Source organism: Bison bison, unplaced genomic scaffold, assembly GCF_000754665.1.
Source record: "Bison bison bison isolate TAMUID 2011002044 unplaced genomic scaffold, Bison_UMD1.0 scf7180017864363, whole genome shotgun sequence".
Taxonomy (NCBI): Eukaryota; Metazoa; Chordata; class Mammalia; order Artiodactyla; family Bovidae; genus Bison; species Bison bison.
In genome coordinates, this window is record NW_011494935.1 from 5,355,270 (window position 1) to 5,381,059 (window position 25,790).

The 25,790-nt window shown below is 36.7% G+C and overlaps 1 protein-coding gene across 2 annotated transcripts in view; it reads left to right on the forward strand.

The window, feature by feature from the left end:
* Positions 1–25,790, forward strand: part of GABRA1 (gamma-aminobutyric acid (GABA) A receptor, alpha 1) — a 56,423-nt gene that overhangs the window by 17,113 nt on the left and 13,520 nt on the right. For both annotated transcript variants that reach the window (XM_010855337.1, XM_010855338.1), the window contains exons 4-7: positions 1,866–1,933; positions 10,063–10,283; positions 12,396–12,478; positions 17,312–17,455. In XM_010855337.1, coding sequence (XP_010853639.1) covers positions 1,866–1,933; positions 10,063–10,283; positions 12,396–12,478; positions 17,312–17,455 — 516 coding nt within the window. The remainder of the gene's footprint in view (positions 1–1,865; positions 1,934–10,062; positions 10,284–12,395; positions 12,479–17,311; positions 17,456–25,790) is intronic.

The following is a 25,790-nucleotide window of genomic DNA, read 5'->3' on the forward strand; positions in this document are numbered from 1 at the left end:
GATAATACTGATAAAAGAGTCCAAAAGAATTGTCCCATGCCACGTAGCACTTGCAAGTCTGAAAACAGGGACACGTATTTCCCCAAGTAAGTGTGCATTTAATGATAGGTCCCTGCCATAAAAATAAAATGAAAGAAAGGAAATAATCTTACTTCCATAAGTGTCACTCAAAGCCATAAGATATTCATCATAAACCTTATAGCTTGTAATCTGGAAAGAACTGAAATTCAACTTCAAGAACAAAATGAGTTGTTTTACTTGATCTAGAAAGGGAAATCTTGAAAGAGAAAGGACGAAAATGAGCCCAATGAATAGATGAATTCCAGCTTTTGTGACTAGATAGCATGTTTTCATTGTATTATGATTTTTAATTGAAAGTCATTCTGACATTCTAATAAAGTGTGAGCTCTTGCTGGACTCTTAAGAAATAACAGATATACAAATATATATTTCCATATATGTATATATGGAAATAAAGTGTGCAGTAGAGAGAGAGATGTATGCATTGGGGAATGACTGCTGGAAAAGGTGAGAAGAGTAACGTGGTGTGGGAGGCAAGTGGCTAGTCCATCAGACTTAGTGCTGACAGCTATTTTCTTAAGCTCCACGGTTGCTGCAGGACGTTGGATGTTAAAGTTGAGGTTGGAAATGAGTTCTAAAACCACAACTCTATTCTCTTTGTCTCAAGCTATGTTCTTTATTTTGAAACACTGATCAGTAAACCCCACATAATTATTATGTCAGCAGGCTCATTTAAGCATTTTGGAGCCAATGAAATTTTGGGGGGTAGGGAACAAAACCTAAAAAATAATGGATTGTTTATGGAGGGGACTATCTCCACCTCAAAATTATTCTATCATTTGAGATACACATTATGTGTATAACATGACTTCCACAAGCCAAATTTATACTGAATGTTTAACTCTTTACAAGTGAATTGCTAGGGGATCAGATTTTTGATTTTCAAATGAACTTATTATTGCATGTATTGGGTCAACTTTTTAATATACTATACCAAAGATACAAATATCCTGATCAATGAAATGAATTGTTTAAAATACTGGACTGTTATTTCTCAGAGCTAAAGTTGAAAATTAAAAAGTCATCTTTTTCATTCTCACCTCTCAACAAAGGTTTCCTTTTATACAAGCAACATTAAAAAAAAAATCTATGTTGGGTTGTCACCAAACTACATACATTTTATTGGTTGATATATATGCCTCAGAGCCACTAACATAAAATTACATTGAGCTTGAAATGGAATCTATTAAATGAACTTTGCTGTACCATAATATGTGCTTCTTGTCCTCAAAATTGAAGATACTTGCATAGGTTGTCAGATTTTTTTCCCAGGGAGTAATTTGGATAATCCACTTACGATTTAATTCCAGAAAGAAATCGTTTATAAAACACACCCTTGAGTGCCTAAGCCATAATAAAGCTTGCTACAGTACACTATATACATCCCAAGTGTAGCCTAAATACCTGGAGAATCTGGCAGGCTGTATAAGAATAGTTAAGCTTAAATCATACCCATATGCTAACATATTTTTTATTACAACATGAAATGGTTTGGTATCATTCAGGAAAGTGTGTCCATTCTTACAGAATCCATTAAGAATCATCTGACCTCTCCATAAAATCTGTCTCCCAGAGTGGCATATTTAGGCTCCCTTCTCCATTGAAAAATATTCACTGTGAAATTTCATGTGTAAGCAGTAAATTATCAGGACTACACAGTGGAGCAATTTTAGAAATAGCTAATCAAAGCCAATAAATTTCCCATTTGGGTGTGAGTATATGGTTGTGAGATCTAATAAGGGCTGTTGATAGACATTCACTGTCCCAATTTCCTGCTTCATCAGAGCGTGTAACTGAAGTGAAGACTGACATCTTCGTCACCAGTTTCGGACCCGTTTCAGACCATGATATGGTAAGTGACTCTGCAATTTTGGTTTTTCTGGAGTATTTTCTAAATTTAACTTTTGAAAGGAAAAATATGGATTAGGTTTTTAGGAAGTAATTTGCAGTGCCCTGGGTATATCTTTGTGTTTCTCTATGTGCATAATAAGCAATATATCATACATATGTAATATATATATATATATAATATTTACATAATGGAAAATACCCATTTACTTTTCAGGCCAGGCCTGTTTATAGTTATCAACGACTGCAGTCTTCTTTTGTTCCATCACTGAAATTATTCCTTTGCCTTGGTCTATGTTTTGTGATTCAAATAGTGTGAATTACCTTATATTTCAGTTAGGAGGACATATTGATTGAAGAATGTTCGCTTTCTGGATCGCCAGGACTGTCATAGAATAGCTGTAAACACTGCAATTTCTGAATTATTTTTGGTTAAAAAGGAGAAATGTGTATAAAAGCTGAGCAAATACTTGACCAGAATTAGACTGGGGATGAAATAACACCTGTGGGAAAGGTTCGGCTTCACTGCAAAAGGCAATCATTAAATTATTACCAAGAGTGAGAATAAAATGAATACATACCTGCTCTCTCTTTTCCCAATCCAAATGAACATGATTTTCTCTTCTATCTGATGGGAATTGGTAAGTCTGTAGAGCTCTGCAGATATTATATAATATTTCTGAACTCTTGACAGCCAAACTCCTATAGAAGCAAAAAAGCATAAAGAGGCCATGAGACACATCATTACAGTTATTTTGAAGATACATTAATTAAATACTATTTTTTGAAATATCTTTTTGTTTACGCCATCTTAAAAGTCTTCTGATTTCCTAATAGCTCAGATGATTCAGAATAAATGTTAGAGAAAATAACAGTTTATACCAGCATTTCCCAAAGTGTGGAAATTCACAAGGCACCCAGAATGGCAGGGTTAGAGCTCTGACCAGTCCCAAGGTAAGGTAAACTGCTGAACTGCATTTAATCTAGTGTGTTCCAATCATATTTGCCCCAAACCCTTTTCTTCAAGTGATGCTTGTTGACATTCTGTGACTCAAACATTGGGAAATGCTGACTTAGGATAATTAGATTTTGTTATTTTTGTTTAGTCTCTGAGTCATGCCCAACTCTCTTGCTACTCCATGGACTGTAGACCACCAGGCATCTCTGGCCATGGGACTTCCCAAGCAAGAATACTGGAGTAGATTGCCATTTCCTTCTCCAGGGGATCTTTCCAACCCAGGGATGGAACCCACATCTCCAGCATTGACAAGTGGATTCTTTACCACTGAGCCACCAGTGAAGCCCCAGGATAATTAGATGCTTTACACCTAAGACAGGTTATGAATGTAACCTGTACAGATTAGAGTCAGTGGAGCATAGAAGAGATAGCAGAGTGGTAGGTAAGAATACAAATTTCTGAACCAGAATGACTGGGTTTATAATACCAGTCTTTTTACTATATAAGAGTGTATCTGTCCTTGGGGAAATTACTTAATATGTCTCTTGCCTCAGCTTATTCATGTGTGAAATGGGAGTAATAATAATAATACATCATGGAGTTATCACAAGTATTAAATGAACTAATACATGAAAAGCACTTAAAAATCATTGGCATATCCTAAGCACTCAATAAATGTCAACCACTATCACTATGTAAGAAAAAGAAATATCAAAGTTAGCCAGAATGGTGGATTTCTTCCTCTGGTAATTCGTTTTGCCATTGTGGTCAGTCCGTAGACCACTTTATTGAAATACTGTGCAATACAATAATTTTTACAAACTTGATTGTGGTCTGAAAACTATTGTGATTCTCCCACATTGCAACTCAATCTTCCCACAAAACTATTATTCTCTCATGCTACTTTTCTAATTAAGAAACTTTAATATATCCCAGTTCAGTTTAAGGTCAAATGTAAGCTCCTCTGCCTATATCCCATAATAACCATACATGATTTTACCACTCGTCCTCACTTGTTCCCACGGACTACTTAGTGATTTGCATAAGTATTACTTTCTGTGAGGCATACCCTTGGGGGCTAGAACTTCTGATTCTAGGATTCAGCCTTGCTGAATTCAAATTCATCACTGACAGCAGAGTGACATTGGAGCAAATCAATCTTGTAAGGCTCAATCCTTGTAAGACTTCAACAACAACAGCATCCTTGTAGGACTGTTAGGAATTTTAAATGAGATACATAAATAAGGGTCTATCGACAGTGCTCAATAAATAGTAACTATTATTATTTTTTGTCTCTGAACCCCTTATGATGGCATGCACCCTTTGTAGAAATTTCCTCTAACCTCTATCCATTTAAATTTTGTATTTCCCCCAAAATCCAAATCAAGACCCAAATGCTTGATGAAAACTTTTCTTTTATTCACCCAATAACAAATTAACTTTCCCTTTCTGCATTCAATCATATTTATTGACTGTAAAATACAATTTAGCTTTTGGTCTCATATATAACATTGTTTTGTTAAGTTACTTATATTAGTATCTTATTTTCCTAAAGTGATGCCAAATGACATAAAGGCAAGCATGTTTCACATCTCTTATACTATCAAAGCATTGCTGTTTTACAGTAAGTGTTTAATTTCTACTTACTTGGTAAAAGGTTTATGAGTCTACATTAACTTTTAAAAATTAAGGTCTTCTGGGACTCAGTAAATAACACCCTCTTTCCTACCTGAGTTCTGATTGTTTTGATAAATAAGATAGCAAAGGACATGAAAAAGGAGGATATCATCTTTATTACTAATAATGTTGATATTTTAGAAGGTGGCTTATATCTGCAGACAAGTGGTTTCCAGAGTAAACACCAGGGTCAGCCAGAGTAACCCACCCAATCAGCAGGCAGTGTTGGCTTCCCTCTGCAAGAGTGGGGACTGACCACGTAAAACGTGTAGCATGGAGGAACACAGTAGCATTTGCGAGTCTAAAATGGAGACTCGCATTTTTGATGTCTTCTCCATCAAAAATGGAGAAGACAAGAGGAAGTTGCTGAGATAGACAAGATTAATTTCTCTTTCCAAATTCTTCTGTCGAGTTAAATTACTTGTCCTCTCTCCCCTCTCTGAATAGAACAGTGTGAGAGACAGGAGAACTTTCAGAAGTTTTGCACTGGTGAAGCTTTCTTCTCATAGATGGAACACCAAGAGAGGGGATAAAGGATTACAAATAGTTCACACTAATAAAGATATTACTCCTCCTCCTAATAATAATAAGGCTGTGTGCTTAGTTTCTCAGTCGTGTCTGACTCTTGGTGACCTCATGGACTGTGGCTCACCAGGCTCCTCTGTCCATGGGATTCTCCAGGCAAAAATACTGGAGTGGGTTGCCATGCCTTCCTCCAGAGGATCTTCCTGACCCAGGGATTGAACCCAGGTCTCTCACATTGCAGGTGGATTCTTTACTGTTTGAGCCATCAGGGAAGCCCAATAATAATATGACTATTCTCTATCACTGGCACCTAGCATGATGTCTCAGGAAGAGTAGATGCTCAGTAGAAATTATTAAGGGACAGTGCCCAAATAAAGCCATATACAGTCAAGCACTTTTCTCTTGGAAAATATTTTGCATGAACAGTGATGTCTTTTCTCTTAGACAAAAGATTCTCACTAGGATTTTGGATACACTATTAACCCTAAGATTACCATAAATTACTTTTTACAAATGGCCTTTGGTCAATAATCAGGTCAGAAGAAGGGACCAGAGTCTAAACCAGTGACACTGTTTTGCCTAAAACTCTTAAATAAGCCAACATTTGAATTATTCTGTCACAGAAGCAAATTAGCCATAAGTATGCAACTGATTTCCTAAGTGACTAGTGGAAACTGTACCTAACCACTTTGAGAAGATTAATATTTAAACTACATTATGGGAGAATTATCCATAAGAAAGAGTGGAATGATTTACAGGGTAGCAAAATTAAAAGGCAGAATGACAAAGCTATTTTTCAAGATAGGAAATAATAGTTTTTAAACTGAGTACTACTAAAGAACTAAATAATAATAACCATAACAACATTAAACACTATCGAATGCTTATGTTAGGCACTGTGCTAAGGGTTTTCTAGATCATATATCTTTTAATCCCCATGCCAAAATTTTTGCTACATGTTATTATTATCCACATTTTCCAGAGTAGAAAAGTAACCCAGCTAGGTAGCAACTCAAACTCAGGCTGTCTGTCCTTAGAGATTCCACAGATCCCAAAGTATCTGACTTCATCTGGAATAGAAAACAAAATTAGGACAACTCCTTAACTTTATTTTAAAAACCATTAATTGGCAATCAAACTGCACATTCCCAGGGCACTAGGTTCTGACAAAAATATCCAGGCAGCACAATCAGAAAGCCCTGTTTTCCATAGTGCTTAAAATGTATTAAATCACAGCACACACAGATGGTAATAAATTGTGCAAGTGGGAACACTTCAGTACAATATTTATTTAGAAACATAACGGATGTTGTGTCCCTGTCTTCAGAATAAGGCTCATATTCTCCAGGGACCTGCTGTATTGAAAAGGGGAACTGGGAGAGAATTTTTGCTTGAGTGGTGGAGGCTGGAACACTGAACCCCGAAGGAAGTATTCACCAACACTTCTTATTTGTTCAGACACACTTCTGTGGAGTCTTCTCTTTTGCCTTCTGTTTTTGTTTTACTTAGTTATGACCACTTTCTCACTTTCTTCATTTCCTGTCCTACCACCCTTCCAAAGAAATAGCACTTTTTTATTCCCTGATACCTTGAAATCTAATACAAATTTGTGTTGAAAGAAAAACAAAATGGGAGACCAATAGTAACTTTTAACTTTTACTGAGAACTTCTGTGCTTTAGATCTTCTTGCAAGTTTTTCACTTGTGTTGGCTCACTTCTGACCACAGGCAAATGGAATGAGTATTGCAATGATCCCTACTTTATTGGCAGCCAAGGGCGTTAGAGTAAATAAGAAAATTGCCTAAGGCCATTCATCTGGAAGAAGGACAATTCAGTTCTAGTTAGCAGATTTATAATTTACATTTGTACGCTTTATGCCATGGCTCCTTCTTGTTCTGACTTCCTAAAGAAGGAGCTCTGGCACATCTTGGTCTAGTGAATTTCGACCAGGGGGAGAGGTCGGGCTGTACAAGTAGCGACTGGGAGCTGCCTGCAGCTACCATGGCAATATTGCAGGGGCCATTCCGAAAACATGGGAAAACAAATATTTCATCCTTGATTAGGCAAGAAGTGTTCACGATCAACTGCTTTCATATCAGTTTTATTTTTTTATTTTATTTTTTAACTTTACAATATTGTATTGGTTTTGCCATATATCAAAATGAATCTGCCACAGGTATATATGTGTTCCCCATCCTGAACCCTTATCCCTCCTCCCTCCCCATACCATCCCTCTGGGTCGTCCCAGTGCACCAGCCCCAAGCATCCAGTATCATGCATCGAACCTGGACTGGCTTTCTATGTCTAACAAAGGGAAACATAAAAATTAAAGCTTATTTAATTTTGCTCTTTGTGCATGTGTATGCATGTGTGTGTACATGCACGCTTGCGTAACCAGAACAATATTTGAAGAGAGAGTATCTTAAAGGAATTTGGATGTCATTGTCCATCATTAACACAGGGAAATAAAGCTAGCTTTAAATATGTTAAACTGTAAGCCTTAGGAGCTTGGCAGGTTTTGACATTTTTTTTAATTTTAGCTTTTGGGATACATCTTGTCAAAGACTTGATAAATATATTTTGTCTTATAGGTAACATTTATTTTATATTCAAAAATCTCCTTGGAGCAAGCAAACAAGCGAACAAATGTTTTAGATTCATAGTAATATGGTCAGCTTAGACATCCTTGGAGCCTTGATTTACAAATGACCCTTGCCTCCACTGTTGACCAGGCTAAAATTTTGCAGCCTAATAAAGTATAGAGCTTATGTGACTGACTCCTGAGTAATAGACATAGATAGCATCATTGTCATAACCCTGACTTACAAGTTTGTCTGTTGTCTAGAGACGAGAACATGCACAGCCCAGACTAAACCCATCCATTCTGCTTCCCTGGCAAGCACTCCTACTCTGGATCCCTTCCTGATGCAATCCACAGGCACTCTCCTCATTTCTCTCCGCATGAAAAACACTATTCTAAGCCCATCCTACTCCTCCACGAGTTTCTCCTATAGCTTCCGAGTCTAAACAGTTTCTTCCTCTGTCAAATTTAACAGATGCTTAACACATGTTTCTAAGTAAATTCCTACGTCACATGTCCCAGTGCTTTTCATCTGACACTTCCAGACAGAAAAAACAGAGTAACTTCTCTTGCCTGCAAAGACAGACTGGTGTCATGTTACATTTTTTTAATTTCTATTTCAATCAGCATTTACCACTATGCCTGATGCATTATAGACTTTGTTGTTGTTCTTTAGTGGCTAAGTCATGTCCAACTCTTTTGGGACCGCATGGACTGTAACTCACCAGACTCCTTTGGAAAGTCATGGGACTTTCCAGGCAAGAATACTGAAGTGGGTTGCCATTTTCTTCTCCAGGGGATCTTCCTAACCCAGGGATCGAACTGTGTCTCCTGCATTGGCAGGTGGATCCTTTACCACTGAGCCACCAGGAAAGCCCCTCATTATAGACTAACCAATAATAATTTTTACTTGATCAGTAAGGACTCAGCAATGCCAACTAGTGCTCTGAAAATTTTCATTCAAACTTTACCCAATTTTGCATTAACCCTCGGAAAAAAAGACGTAGTAAAATTCATGCACAAAAAGCCTGAAGATAGACACTGTTTATTTTACATGCCCTAAAGACAACATGTATAAGATTAAAAAAAAGAAAAAAAAAAACAGCAGCTTTCTGATACATCAGGGTTTAGGGGTTTAGGAAAATGGAGCATGATGTTTTTAAGTTAGTTTTCCTTCCAGTTTGGAGCATTCTAAGATTAATGGAGAATATGGTAGTCTTTATTTCAAACCACTGAGTTCCAATTTTAGTGTGTGTAGCAAGTCCTGTAAGAAAGATTGATATTATTACCCCTTTAAATTTTAGGAGCTGGTAAATCTCATTGCTTGTTTTCAGATTAGAAGACGTTTGTCTCAGGGTATTGCCATGAGGAATGCTGTGTTTATTCAAATAAATAGATTCCCTGGCTATGAATGATGAAGAGCTTCACACCATTTCTCATGTGTCTCATACACATCAGTTTAGTTCAGTCGCTCAGTCGTGCCCAACTCTTTGCGACCCCATGGACTACAGCACGCCAGGCCTCCCTGTCCATCGCCCACTCCTGGAGTTTACTCAAACTCATGTCCATTGAGTCAGTGATGCCATCCAACCATCTCATCCTCGGTTGTCCCCTTCTTCTCCTGCCTTCAATCTTTTCCAGCATCAGGGTCTTTTCAAATGATTCAGTTCTTCCCATCAGGTGGCCAAAGTATTGGAGTTTCAGCTGAAACTCATACACATATATACTCACAAAAACACACTCACACACCTGCATACTCGGAATTCTTTTCTCTCTCTTTTTTTTGGAAAAGATGCAAATTACCATTGAAATGGATTTCTTATTTTCATAATCTTCTTCATTGTGTAGAACTGAAAGTCTGTATACATTATTTGTGGGGGAAAATGTTTACTTAGCCAAAAAGAAGATTATTTCAGCATTAGCATCATGGATGTCTTGGGATTGGGGTTTTCAGAGACCATAAGAGGGTCCCTAGAATGTTATACTCTATTTTTAGAACTAAAATTGTCTAATTTAAACATTTTCATGTATGTAATAAACTGTAACATGAGTTCTGTTTTTATTTGCAATATATTCTGTCCCTTTGAGTACTGATATGATGGAGGTGGGGTGGAAGTAAGGTGCTAAGTTCCTTTCACATATCTGAGAAGATATTCAGCAGAATTTTTCTGACAAAATAGTGTTTGAAATTTTAGTTATTTTTAAAGTGATTATGCCAACCAAGGATTCACCTGACACCGATAGGTTCAGGCCACCACAAATTTACTTGTAGAAATATCATCCAGCTCGTGTTTTGCTTCTAAAGTTTCAAAAAGGATGCATTGCCGTTATAAGACATTTGCATTACAAAAACAGCACAGTGAACTCTTTGCCATTTTCCCAAATTACCTAGGAATATACAATAGATGTATTTTTCCGTCAAAGCTGGAAGGATGAAAGGTTAAAATTTAAAGGACCTATGACAGTACTCCGATTAAATAACCTAATGGCAAGTAAAATCTGGACTCCGGATACCTTTTTCCACAATGGAAAGAAGTCAGTGGCACACAACATGACCATGCCAAACAAGCTCCTGCGCATCACAGAGGACGGCACTTTGCTGTACACCATGAGGTAAGGAGGACTGCGCTTTCCCCATGAACTTTTCTAGACCTTCTCTTCCACGTGTAGATTAACATCAAGCTGATGGGCCAGTGTAGAGCATCTGGTTTCCTGTCCTCCCTGTTTTTCAAGTTTAATACTTACTCTACTATGAAAACTAAACAGGCTGAAATATTATGCAAGTCAAAGTGTTAAGTAAAATGATTAGACAAAAATGAAGAAAATGTTTACAATGTATATTAACTAATGCAATATATAGCTCCAACATATTCTAATTCAATAGAGGGACTTCTCTCTACTATTACTTCATGACTTCCTGCCTTACAGTAAGGTGTAGATTAAATTTCTAGAAGCTATCTTCTATATGTATCTGAAAATGTTTCTATTTAAAAAGAAGTGGGGAAAAAAACAGAAAATAGAAAAAGTTCAAAATTTTTAAACATAAATTCATGTGGCAGTATACATATTGAAGAAGTGTATGAATTCACAATGATGTTGTTAATGAGAAAGAATATAAATATTACTAATTTTGCTTAAACTGAAGACTACATGTATATTTTTACTTTATAAATATTTCCCCCATTTTGAGATTACTGGACAGCTCAGCATCTGAACCAATCATTCATTTATGGTTAGATGAAAGAAGTATGAATCAAAAAAATTTTTGAATATTTTTAGATAAAATTTTTTTTTATTTATGAGAAACTCATTGAGGACTAATAAATAAGTACTTATTCTTAAAGGCAGCTGTTATTTCATATCCAAATGACTTGTTGAAATGTTGTTTCTGTAGATCTGGCCAGCACTTGCTAATTTAGGCCATTCAGTTATTCCTTTGGTATGAAAAGGTAATGAAGGGAATGCCTCAACTTGGAGGATTCTGTTTAGAATGAAAGTAGAGTGATACTTTGCCTTTAGAGAAAGCTTCCAAAATTCCTAGCTTTTTATACCCAAATATCCAAATAAGAAACAAAGAAAACATGCTTCAGGTGCCACTGGAGATAGATGTTGGACTCAACTAGTAAACGTGTAATGGGACTGAAAGAATGAAAATTCAGAAAAGAGAGAAAGAAAATAGAGAATCAGTGGACAGGTATGTTGAGAACTTTCCAGATCATCCAAGCAGGATCTGTTTATATTTGAACTTTGAAATATTTTCCCTTGTAAAATATCCTATACTTGTTTTTGAGCCTAAATCTAGCGTGTATTTCTACTAGCTGGCAGTTACCTGAGGAGGGATTTGCACAGACTAAGAAGTTTATCTATTAAAGGTTCCCAATGTATCTAACATTCTTCATCAGGAACTAACATAATACCCTTCTCTGAAATGTCTCACCACCTTTGCTAATTTGTTACCACTTTCCTAATAGTTTGTCCTAAGGATATGAGTTTAGTTATTAATTTACATGTTTCATATTTACTTTAATTAATATTATAATGACTTCATGATTTTACTGGTTACAAAGACACCTTATCACATTTCTTGAGTTACCTAATAATATAGATAAATATATTTTCTGAAACTTATGTGAGGAATTTGGGTACAAATTTTCCATAGTTCCAGCAAATGAGATCAAATATATTTCAGTGAATTCCTTTCTTGACTACTCTTTTAAAACATAAATAGAATTCATGTTCCCAGAACATAGGGACTAAAAAGAAGTTCTGCAGAGTCCTGGCTTCCGTTAGGCAGTGGATTTGTAAATAAAACTAAACAGTTGGAATAGAGTGAAATGACATATAAAGGAGTCTAAATGACTCTAAGCTTCCTGAAGTCTGAGGACAGTTCCTCCCTCACATATCCCTTTGTTGTTTAATGCATTTGGTGCTATTTTAGGGAATGGAGTGGGGAACTAGATGGTCACAGAGAACAGTGTTGAAACATAGACATTACCACATGTAAAATAGATAGCCCGTGGGAATTTCCTGTATGATGCAGGGAGCTCAAGCCCCAGTGCTCTGTGTAATTCTTTTCAGATCCTTTGATTATTAACAGCTCAGTATGACACTGCTGTTTGTGCTCTTCTTTCTTGCTTTCTTAATATATTTGCTCTAGTTAATAACATCCCAGTCATATTTATCAGAAAGTATCTGATCTACCCTATATTTCTGTTAATTTCTAAGACTGACGGTGAGAGCCGAATGTCCAATGCATTTGGAGGATTTCCCTATGGATGCCCATGCCTGCCCTCTAAAATTTGGAAGCTGTGAGTAAATTTATTTTATTTTTGATTCTTATGAGAGCATGTCTTTAAGCAAGCAACCTCCAATTCATTATGAACATTAGAGAGACAGATAAAGAGTATCAAGAAAACTTAAATAGTGATTTATTGCAAGTGTTTTCTATAAGTAACCATCTTTTACTTCACTTTTTAATATCCTTTCAGGAAGGGGTTATTCCCCATCCTCTAGACTAGAAAGAATAAATTTTACTATTTAGTGGAAAAATTTCCATTTTTTTCAAGTTATATTCATAGAAAACCAAATGAAGTATGGATGTTTATGCCTCATAGATATCATCTTCTTTCCAAAAAATGTTGGTCATTGTGTTTATTTTATATCATTACTGACATTTGTTTAGTCCTAATAATTCGACTTGTTTATCAGATGGAAATATTGGTAGATAGTAAAGGACAATAATTAGATTTTCTTAATAATGAAGCCTTAACCTAAGGATGATGCCAGAAAAGAAGTTAATTATAGTCTTAAAACAGTTTTAGCTCTGTTTGGATAGCTCATGAAATGTACTTACATATTATTGCTTCTGAAGACATCTTAGATAAATTCACTTTGTAATAACTTTCAAGGTTTCTACATCTTTAAAATATGCAGGCACACATTAGAGAAGCCTGGAGAACAGTGGCCAGCTGGTTAGGCTCTCTGGTCTTCCCGTTTTCCTGCTTTTGATTAGCGTGCATGCATAAAGTGAGGAGGAATAATGTATTCCTGGTTTCTGCAGGGGAGTTACATATAAGGACTGACTCAACTTCTGGACTAACCTAACCAGCTTTCTGTTCTCACTAGTCAGGCAATCTGAGCAACTATTTTGGTGAAGATATGATTCATAGAAGAAAAATAGTGGTAGTGTAGGAAGACAGCTAGCAAAGAAAATAGCAAAGGGCCTTCAGGCTCCTAACAGTACTAATCATGGAGAGACAACTTTCTCTATTTATATATCTCATTCTATACTAAAACCCAAGGATAAACTACCTACTTCAAAAACTGTCAGCTACACAGCCCATTGGTGAAAACTATTCCCCCTCAATCCTTTTCCGAATGTAATGTATGTTCTATGCCATGACCTATTACATTTTTTTTCTGATTACCAGTTCCATTTTTAATGATACTATTTTGTATTATGTGTTACTTATGTGCCAGGCAATGTATTAAATATTTGTATATGAATCAACTCAGCTAATCCACAAAATAACCTTATAGTTCAAGGTATCATACAAAATCAGTACTCTTTTTGCCTAAAATGGTTCTGATTTATATCTAAAATCCTAGTATAACTACTAAATAGTATCCCCTTTTGCCTTCAGAGATATCTTGTTTTAGACATTTAACTATATGTTTAGTATATTAATCAGGAATACTTTTAAGCAGTGAGCATAGCTTAAAAAAAGGAGTCTAAATTTTCATACAAGATATATGAAGGTAAGTGATTATTGGTTAATTGCTGGTTAATTTAGCATCTTAACAAGGATGATGTTTTAAGATATTCTTAGATGTTCTTCCTGAAGACAAAATGTTTGCTGTTACTCCAGCCATTGCCTCCACTTTCAAAATAAAGAAAAATAGGGAGCAGAGAAGAAAGGAGTAGTGCCTGTATCAAAAAAAACTTTCCCTAAAATCCTAACAGACATCTTCTCACATCTCATTAATCAAAGCTGTGTCACATGACCAATGCTAAATACAACGGAGGCTGGAGAAACAAGGCACATTTAATTAGGCACATTGTCATCCTGAAGAAAATGGATAGTGAGTGGAACACAAATAGTGTCTTATATAAGAAAACTGAAATTTAAAGGCACATAAGTAAGCTGTTTTCTACCTCAGAGCCTTGGCATATGCTCTTTTCTCTGTCATGGTACTTTTCCCTTGTTTCTTAGCATGGTTGGTTTTATTTATCCCTTACATCTCAGTGTAAATATTAGTTTCTAGGGCCTTCTGTGAAGTCCTTTTCAAAATGTGTATATGGTCCCATCAGTCTTCTGATCATAATACACATTTATTTTATACCATTTATCACCAAGATAATTGTTAGTTTTAACATTGTTGTTATCTGGAGACTGTAAACTCTTTAAGGGCAAAATCTATTTTGTTCTGCATTTTCTAGCACAGAGCCTAATATAATGTAGGTGCTCAGGAAGTATTTATTGAATGGGTACAGAATATAATCAGGTTTTAAGTATCTATTCAGTATTTAAGCCTCAAAAAAAAGAGAGTTTAGGGACTGTGGGGCTTTAAACCTCAAGAGAGAAGACATACATTGAAGAGCAGGCTCAGATGGCATATGCTTGGTGCGAAAGAGGACCACGGTGAATTGCTGTACCTGCCAGTGGTGTGGGAAATGGCAATGGTTATACACTTATTGTATAGTCATTTCTCTAACCTGAACTAACCAGCTTATTTCAGAAATGAAGAAGTTAAAGCAAAAGTGATCTGGAAATGTTTGACTCAACTTTTAAAGGAAACATCTTGCCAAAATCTGAGAGAAGAGAATAAGGAAGAGATAAGCAAGATGATTTTGTGATAATTTATTAAAGCACTATGTAGTAAATGTTTTTAAAGTATCTGAAGTAGCTTCATGCATATGTTGATAAGAACCAAACTTGGAAACGCAGATGTCTTCTTTACTACTCTCCATGAGATTCTGAATGTCAGTGCTACCTTACACTTTCTGCTTGTTAGGGATAACACCCTTTGTATAAGGCCAGATAACTCGAAGATAGTATACAGAGGCAGCTGACATCTTTTAACTGCTTTCTGAGGAATATACAGTATAATGCTTTGATTCTAGAAAAAGTGATTCAGATTATATGTGGATAATAAGATCTAGGCAAGTGCTAGATGTAGTCAAGATTTAATAAATGATCGTTTCCTGACTGACTACCAAGCAGTGTTTTATAAACAAGAAGAGAGGGAAAGAATTATGAATAATAAATAATTTTAGAAATTATTTAGTGGACCTGCCTCATGCAAATGAAAAAACAAAGGCCCATAAAACCTAAGTGACAGTGTCAATTAGCAGATGCCCTTTTGATACTGTCTATGCTTTGTTTTTTTTTTTTTCAGTTTTTTTAAAAGTGTTTATTGAATTTGTTACAACATTGCTTCTGTTTTTGTTGTTGTTCAGTTGGTAAGTCATGTCTGACTCTTTGCTATCCTATGTACTGCAGCATGCAAGGCTTCCCTGTCCTTCACTATCTCCCTGACTTTGCTCAAACTCATGTCCATTGAATCAGTGGTGCCATCCAATCATCTCATCCTCCTGCCCTCAATCCTTCCCAATATCAGGGTCTTTTCCAATGAGTCAGCTCTTTGCATTAGGTGACCAAAGTACTGGGGCTCCAGCTTCAGCACCAGTCCTTACAATGGATATTTAGGGTCAATTTCCTGTAAGATTGACTAGCTTGATCTCCTTGCTGTCTAAGGGACTCTCAAGAGTCTTCCCCAGCACCACAGTTCAAAAGCATTAATTCTTCTGCACTCACTTTCTTTATGGTCCAACTCTCACATCCATACATGACTACTGGAAAAACTGTAGCTTTTGTTTTACCTTTTGGTTTTTCGCCCTTGAGGCATGCAGAGTCTTAGCTCCCTGATCAGGGATCAAACCCGCACCCCATGCATTGGAAGGCGAAGTCTGAACCACTGGACCCACCACGGTAGTCCCTTCTCCTATCATTAAAAAAATTTTTTTTCTTATCTACTGATTTATTTGAAATGTGAGCTTAACAGTTCTGACTAAGTGGTTGAAGACTTTCTAATCTTTTCTTTAGGCTGAAGAGTGTCAACTCAAAAAAGTTTTTATAGGTCCTACTTCTCAGATACTGACACAAAGGATTAATAAGATGTATCACCTACTGTGGAGCTTTAGGTTGAGGCTTTAGGTGTATCTGTCTTCTATATTTAAAACAAGAAATTTCATCATGTGAATTTACTCTACAGTTTGGAAGATTTCTATTGAGAGATAAACGCAATGAGTAACCACCACTTTCACAACAATAGCATATTTGTGGTGGATTTCATACACAGTGGAGTTTCTAAGAAATTGCAAGGAATGAGATACTGAATCATTTGATATAAGTTGATAGTGACACTTTTTATTTCCCTTTGCAACTATAGTAGCAGCCCATTGGCAACACATGGCAAAGTATAAAAAGATAGATCTAGGCACTGTTGCTAACGATAGTGCAATAAAGTCACAAGAGCTCTAATTCGTCAAGAAAGGACACAGGTCTAGAATAGGCTTCATCATTACTTACATGACCACCAATTGTCTTTGCTTAGCTTTTGAGCAGATAGTAGAGATTTTTTCTCTAGAAAATTATTGACAGCAGTGGAGTAGAATGAATAGCGTTCTATATTCTTATATTGGTTATCCCACTAAGTAACTGTGGTGGTTTAGTCTGGTTTTCCCAGAAATTAACTGTGGTAGTGATTTAGTCTCTTAAGTTGTGTCCTACTCTGCAATGCCATGGACTATAGCCCACCAGGCTCCTCTGTCATGGGGTTTCCCAGACAAGAATACTGGAGTGGGTTGCCATTTCCTTCTGCATGGGATCTTCCTGACCCAGGGATTGAACCCAAGTCTCCTGTGTCTTCTGCTTGGCAGGCAGATTCTTTATCACTGAGCCACTTAAACAAAAGGATATAAACAATGTGACTCTACAGTTTTTCCACATAAACATTCAATGATTCCAGGTACCATAAGCCCAGTATGTCCTCTTTGGTAAGACCCTTCCATTTGACAAACAAGAGTTTGTCAAAAGAGTGCCAAAACATATGGACCATTTTCCATTCTTCCCTTTTAGATGCTTATACAAGAGCAGAAGTTGTTTATGAGTGGACCAGAGAGCCAGCACGCTCAGTGGTTGTAGCCGAAGATGGGTCACGCCTGAACCAGTACGATCTTCTTGGACAAACAGTAGATTCTGGAATTGTTCAGTCTAGTACAGGTAAGTGCTATTTGGGAACTTTAGATTGGGAAGAAGGAGCCGAAAAACTTTTTGTAGAAACTTGCAAATTCAGTTAAGTCCTTCAATAACAGAAGTAAGGAGAGTGAAAAATTACACTAAACTGGGGAACAGTTATGCTGGGAACTAGTGTAACCTCTATAGACCTGTGATCTTGAATTTGACATGTCATGCCTTTTGATCTCTGGTTTTTCATCTGTTTGTTTGTTTGTTTACAAAATAAAGAAGTGGTTCTGTGTGATCAGGGTAGCACTGTATTTAGATATGTGAACTCTTAGAGAAGAATATATGGGTTGAATACTTCTCCAAGTTGCCAGTTAATTGTGGTCACCTCATAGGGTTGTTGGAAGGAATAAATTATATCCATAAAGAGTAAATTATCACACTTGGGGCACATAAAAAAACTCCTAATAAATGTTAGCTATTAATATCATCTAGGACCCTTTTATTGTCATGATTCAATAAATCTTGGTAAATTTATAGCAGCAGTCATTACACATAGGATGCCAAAACACCTTCCCCACCTCACTTCCTCCACACCTAACTTCATTTGTAACTCTAGCCAGGAAACTTCCCCAGCTAAACCCTATACTGATCACTCTATTTTGGAATTAAAAGTGGATGGACCGCCATCTTTCTCGGTGTTGTAACTGTTTTACCAATGAAATACTCATAATTAGATCAGATTTTCTATCAAGGAGTCAAATCCAAAATTTTAAACTTTTGAAGTTTCAAGAAATAATGAGTTTAGTTATTCAGGTATCCCTTTTGTGACTAACTGATATGTGATCATCAGTTCAGTTCAGTTCAGTCACTCAGTCGTGTCCAACTCTTTGCAACCCCATGAATCGCAGCACGCCAGGCCTCCCTGTCCATCACCAACTCCAGGAGTTCACTCAAACATAGGGCCAGATAATTACTGATAAAATTTGTATCCTGAAAATTAGGAAAACTTACTCCCTCAATCCCAATATTTTAAATTATGTTCAATTACTAAAAGCTTAGCAAGGGTCAACAATTTTACAACTGTCTTAATTTTGAAATTCATTAACTTTGATTTGTAATTTCTAAAAAAAAAAAAAAGTTAAATGATAAGTAAGGGTAGAATTGCTCTTTATCTCAGAAAAATTTTTCTCTTAAATTTCAAACTTTATATTAGGACCATGGTCATAATCTGATCATTCTAAATTCAAGTGATAGGTCAATATATCTTACTCTGATTATTGGATAACTGCTGCTTAACAGGACTTAATCTTTTGCTCACGTTATAGCATCCTTGGTTACTCTAGAAGTTGAAACGTTTATGTTTCTTGTTTTGGAAAATGAGAAGATTGTTCTCCACTGTGCTTTACCTGCCTGAGAAATGCGCTCGGCATAATGGGAATGTGTCAGGCTTTGCAGTGAGAAAGGTGTGGGCTCGAGTCCTAGTCCTGCCACTCAGAAGCCTGGTGGCACTGAGAAGTTCATTTATCTAATTAGAAACTGTTCTCTTCTAAGGATGGGGAGCCTCTAATTTTGTATTAAAGATAAGATAATATAAAATGTTAAGCAGAACGTTATACAGTAGATGCTCAAAATGGTATGCTGTCATTGTTGTTATTGTCCTGAAGATATCCCAGAACGTGCAAAATAGTGAAAATTATTTTTTTCTCACCAAATTATATTGGAAAAGATACTAAAATGAGCAGTGTTTACTTTTAAACATTGAATGCTGTAATTGCCTGGATATTGTGACAGGCACTACAGTCAATGATAGACAAGACACATATCTTGCTTTCATAAAATCTGAAGTCTAAGGGAAGACAAACACATAAACTATAATTATCAAAATGGGTGTTAAGTGCTGTGATTAACATTTTTGGGAGGGCAAGTCCCTGCCTGTCTTCTGTGTCCCTATGATTTACTATAGTAGCTGAAACAGAAGAGGTACCAAGTAAATATTTTTGAACTAATGAATAAAAAATAAGTGAATCCAGCCTGGGATGATCAAGGAAGGATTGCTTCAGGGGTTGACTTTCATTTTGTTATTATGCATTTGTTGGGAGTCAAATAATCGCTGTTCTAAGCCAAGGCATTCAGAATAATAGACCTAGAACTTCCCCTCAAGAAATTCTCTCCCTACTGTTATTACAATGGAGGTTGGATGATGTCCAGGAAATAGTATTTCAAGTGCAGTAGCAATAGGACAAGTATATATGAAGGTTGTTGGGAGGAAGGGCTGCTTCCACTCTATTCTAGCGCTAATCACCTTAACACAGCATAGGATCTCTCTTCATGTTCTAGTTCTATATCTGCAAAATAAATGGCTTAGTCCGATGAACTTGGAGACCTTTCCCCTTCTGGTTTTCTAAGCCAGCCTACCTACATTCTTGTTACTCAGAAAAGATAAAGAGTCACAAAAGGACACCAGGGGAGAAAGAAGGGTCCGATTCACCACCACCAAGCTGCTGGACCTCATAAGTTAGGTCCATTAAAAGTCATCATTGTGTGTTGGAGCAGCAGGTTTATCTGTACAAAGTAAGAGCTTGTCCTTGTCATTTCTATAGCATATGGAGGGAGGGGGAGGAGAATAATGAGCACATTCAAACTTAGTTTGATGTATGTTTTCCACTCCACAATAAAATCCTGAACTGCACTTCTTTTGGTTCTACGTTTGCTCCCCAAAAATCCACCTTAAAAGATTTCCATGGGAAGAAACAAAGATCTTTTGTGAGGCCTTCAATCCCACATTCACGTCTACTATGAGGCAGCTTACGGCTTCGAGCTTGGTATCATAAAACATGGATGACAGCATACTTGGAGAGGTCTGTTTGGGCTCTCATGTCCTTGTAATAGGAGACCAGACACAGTCACCCACACAGTGGAAGCGGGCTAAACACAAAGTTCCCTGGATATGATCAGCTGTGAACTTGAAGCCTAGAGAATGCAAAGATCATGGCAAATCAAATGCACAGATAATCTAGTAGCTTAGTTTCTTCCCACTAGTCCTTTTCATAATTGATATTTAGCAAAATGGACCAATTTGAATGTCCATTAATAAAAGTGTCATTAGGGCAGCAGTCAGTTTTTTACTAAGAGAAAGAGCAGGGAGCTGATACTTGCCATGTTGCACACAGCTATGAATGTTGCATCCTTGACATGATTTCAATTTTTGTCACAGTATCCACTGCTACTGGGCTTCTCAGGTGACTCAGTGGTAAAGACTCTGCCCAGCCAATGCAGGAGACATGGATTCAATCCCTGAGTTGGGAAGATCCCCTGGAGAAGGAGATGGCAACCCACTCTAGTATTCTTGCCTGGGAAATCCCATAGACAGAGGAGCCTGATGGGCTACAGTCCATGGGGTCACAAAAAGGCAGACATGAATAAGCAACTAAACAACTACAACATGGAGCCTTGAAAACATTAAGGTAAAAGACATGGAGTGTTATTGTCTCCCTGTTTCTGCCAGAAGACGAGGAAGGGTGACAGATAAGTACACATACAATGAGAATCATTAAGTAAAGAGCAGCTTCTGCGACCTTAAAATTCTCTGTGAGGACAGAAGCAATTCAGGTCACGTTCTAGAAGGTGTTGCGCAACCAGCACACACATGAACACACACTCACAACACTACTACTGACCTCTTTCATGTCAAATGCCTCTAGATCACTTCAGCGCCATAGGAGGGAAAATACGAGGCTCAGTCTAACACGTGTATTTGTTTCAGTGCAAACATATTAGAAAGACAGTCCCTTCATTGGCATCTGCCATCAGTTTGTGGAGGGAAATGAGTCAGAGACTTAGTTTGAAGTGCACTTATTCACCTGGCAGAACAAAATTGTGACAAGGACACAGAAGGATGAGTCTAGTCAACTTTCAAATCTGATGCAGTTCTGTTATCCACTCATTTATTCCTTCAACAATGTGCTCCTTTACTGTGTTTAACACTGTGAATGACCTAGAGAAAAGAGACGAGGGACACATACTTCCTGCTCTCAAGAAACTCATGGTTGAGACTTCTTTGATGGTCAAGTGGATAAGAATCCACCTGCCAATGCAGAGAACACAGGTTTAATCCCTGGTCCAGGAAGATCCTACATGCCTTGGGGCAACTAACCCATGCCCACAACTGCTGAACCTGTGTTCTAAAGCCTGTGTTCCACAGCTAGAGAAGCCACCGCAACTAGAGAGCAGCCCCTGCTCTCCACAGCTAAAGAAAGCCTGTGCATAGCAACAAAGACCCAGCATACCCAAGTTAAATAAACGAATGAATAAATGAATAAATAATTAGGAAAAAAATGAAGCTCAGGGTTGAGTGGTTTAAGTAGCTAACATTCATTGAATTGGTCTAATCCTCACAACAGTCCTAGGATGTATGTATTACCATTTTCTCCATTTTGAAGATGGTATAATAATTTTTCCAAGGTCACACAGCCAGGGAGTGGCAGAACTGGGATTTGAACTCGGGAAGTCTCACTATAGCATGTATGTTCTCAACCATATGAAACACTAGTAACAGGCAGGATAGACAAGTATGAAAATGCAACGATATGGTATATCATGGAGCATAAGAGATGGATTCTGGAGTATATGGGGAGGTTTTGAATGCTGGTTTTACAACAAATTAACTGCATGACCTCTGTTCATCTTTTCTCTTGTATTTTGGAGATAATCAGAGGATCTACTTCATGGGGTATTATGAGATTGAAATGAGAAAAATGGATGTAAACTGATTAGCAGAGTTTCTGACATGCACAACTCATAATAAATATTAGCTATTACTATTAATAATGATGAAGTTAATATAAGAAGTCTACATGATGACACTTAAGAAGTCATTTCTGCTTGAAATGTCAGGGAAGGTAGTTTGAAACTAGACCCCATGCATGGCCCCCTATCTCATTCTACTACACCATGTTTTGCTTCCTAAGTAATTCTTTAAGGAAGCCCACATAAAAATTATAATTGTAATTAAAGGGCATGGCAATGTAACTTATACAGAGAATCAAAATTGTTAATTAGTCATTAGGTATAAGAATAATATCACAGCTATAAAATAAGAAGATGTAAAAATGCTTTTTCAAAACGCAACAATGATGACTAGAAAGTCATATTTACCTAAGTCAATACACACACGTGATCAAAGGAAGCATAGGTTAGATTTGCTTAATAAGAATGTCTCTTATTTGTGAATGACTATTATTTATCCTTAGAACAGATGACTAAGAGAAACTGTAGGATCCTATTTCCTAGAGACAGTCTTGACTGGATGAGTTAAGGATGCCTCGGCAGGGTCAAAATGAATGAGGAAAGCAACTGTTTTCCCTGACCATGGAGCAAAAGTGGTGATGGACTTTCAGCAGAGGGGCCTCAGGGCCCCTATTTCTGCAGCTTAGTACATGATCTCCAGAGAAATAATGTAACTGTTAAATGTGAGAACAAATTCACAGATGGGAAGGTGGAGAGGGAGAAGACTTATACAGTCGTTTGGTCAACCTAATCTAATTTCAGATGAGGAAACAGGTCTAGAGATATAAGTGGCCTAGAACTATAACCGTTGTTTCATTATTGCTATTTAAGTATTCTCTGAAGCAGATATTAAACTATGGGCCCCTCCCTCAATGATATTTTTGATTCCTCATTCCTTTGAAAAAGGTAGCACTTTGGAAAACACAAAAGTTTAGAATACTTGAAAAGTTTTACAAGGAATCAGTGTCCACTACAATTTTGTTAAATGAATGGCGGATTTCTTCAGCTAGAGAGAGAATATATTTCTATCTGATTTACCTTTACACTATAAACCTGCCTGTGATTCAGAATTTTTTAGAATAATTTTCACATCTGTTATTTCATATCATCCTTAGAGCATCCCAAGGAACAACTAGCACACTATCATTTTTACTCAACAAGTGAGAAAACTAAAGTCAAATAAAGTTAAGCAAGGGATCCACATTTGGGAAAATAAAAGCTGGAAGCCAGATATAAAAGAAACCTGCAGTGTTGCTTTACAAAATTACATTCCTGCTTCTTTTCTTCTCTCTCCTTAATTTTATATTGTAATGTATCAAAAATGTTGTCTCATCTAATTTACAAGCTTCCCTTGGGGTTACATGATGTGCAAGGATATTTGAATTAAAATTCTTCTTGACTGTTGAATCAGAGGGAAATAATTTGACATGCTTCGTGCATAAGTACTTGATGTCTAGAGATACTCTTTCAATCCAATTTAGGTGACTTTTTTGTTGTATTTTTCTTTCAGTTTTAAACTATTACAGTGTGATTCTGATTTTGTCACTTTTCCTTTTCTTATTTAAATGTTTCTGATGGAAATAATGAGTAACAATCTGCAATAGGGATAGAGAAGAGTTTATCTGAACCAAACCGTGGACTACAGCCTGGGAGACACAGATCCAAGAAGTACTTAAATTGTGTTTTGCCAGGCTGCAAAATGGGAGATGCTTATAAAGACAAGAACCACAATATTACATAAGTTGTTTTCAAAAATTATAGTTGGAGCTGGCAAGAAGTAAGGGTGCCTGTTAAGCTAGTGTTGGTTGGGGTCTGAAATGTTACCTGGGGAGAACTTGAGACTATAGTGTTGCAGCTGGCGACTGCTGGCAGATATTGTTTTGAGAATAGCAAGGTGGTGTCCTTAAGTATGATAGACTTCAGAAAATTCAGGTTCTCAATGATATGAGAATGTATGTAAAACCACATCCACAGTAGCCAACCAGATCCATTTCGGTTCTATGAACCTCAGTTATTCCATTTAAATTTTTAAATGTATTCTTTTCTTTAATGGTTAAAGTAGATATACAATGTATGTTTGATAGGCCACAAGGTAGGCTGTTCTAATTAGCATCATGTATAAACCAAATCATGTATAAGCCAGAATGACTTCCCCATACCTCAATATGTGAAAATTTCTTCCATCAACATGTTATACCAAAACTTCTTAAAGTTTATTTAATTTAGGAAGGTGATTTCAAAAGATTTGAAGTTTTCCTCTACTTTCTCTAGTTTGTTAGAGAGGAAATGGTTTATAAAATAAATACAAAGTCAAATAACAGCTCATCCAAAAAATATTCTTTGCAGAATCTTCCCAAAATGTCACACTGTGAACAACAAAAGATGATAATGGAATATACAGACACTCATATTTATGGCATTACATGAGACAGGGATTTTTTTTTTCTTTGAGCTGGTGACATTTTTCAGGCTACAATTGAATGAATGATTAGGAATAATAATGCCTACTCCTAGGAGGTAAGGTGTTACCTGACTGTGTCTATCCAAGACTACAGTTTATCAGAATCTCAGGAAAAAAAAGTTCTTTGGTTTTTTGCTCTTTTTCTTAAATTTGAATCACTTATTTCTTTCAGATGACCTTGGAGACATTATCCAAGTTATCTACAGAAAAATAGAAATAAATTAGATAGCATTTTATTTACCTTTCAAAAAAGAGATGCTAGTAGGTGTTAACTAGAGTGAGTGTTCTTGAAACTCATGCATCCCTTTTCATCATAGGCAAGTGTTGAATATTTGGGATATGTATAGCCATGCTGTAGGGACTTTCCTGGTGGTCTAGTGGCTAAAACTCTGTGCTCCCAATGCAGGGCACCTGGGTTTGATCCCTGGTCAGGAAACTGGATCCCACATGCCACAGCTCAGAGTTCGCATGATACAACTAAGGTCTACTTTTCCAATAAATAAATTTTTTCCAAAAGCCATGCTATATGTAAAGAACTGTCTCTCATCTTAACTATCTTTCAGTTTGGTGGAGGAGCATAAGCACATAAGTAACTAAAATAAAAAGTATACAATATAAGTGTAAACAGAAGCTGTAAATAAATTTGAAGTTACTTAATATTGATCAGTAAATGGCAGGTGTTATCCTTAATAGCAATCATGAAAGCACAAATGAATGCACAGCTGATTTCCTACTATAGAGAGTGTAGGGAGCATTTCTTCTACCAATACTTCCACCAATTCCAACTGGAGAAATGGGAGAAAAAACTGGAGAAAGGAACTCAAAGTGTTTTTAAACTCTAATGTAGCATGATCTTCACTAGAGCCCTCATTCTTTATTCTCCCCGCAATATACTTATCACTATTTTATAAACAGAGAAATTGAGGATCAGAGAGTTTAAGGCTACACAACAGGAAAGTAGTATATCTGGGTTTTGAACCCAAATTCATTTGCTTCCAAAGCTAACAAACTCTCCTCTACAGTAACTTTCTTCCTATTCTACTATGGACTGAATCCCACCCATAGATAAACAAAATATTCAGCTATAGAAGAGGTCAAAATGAGAATTTTTTAGGTCAAAATACT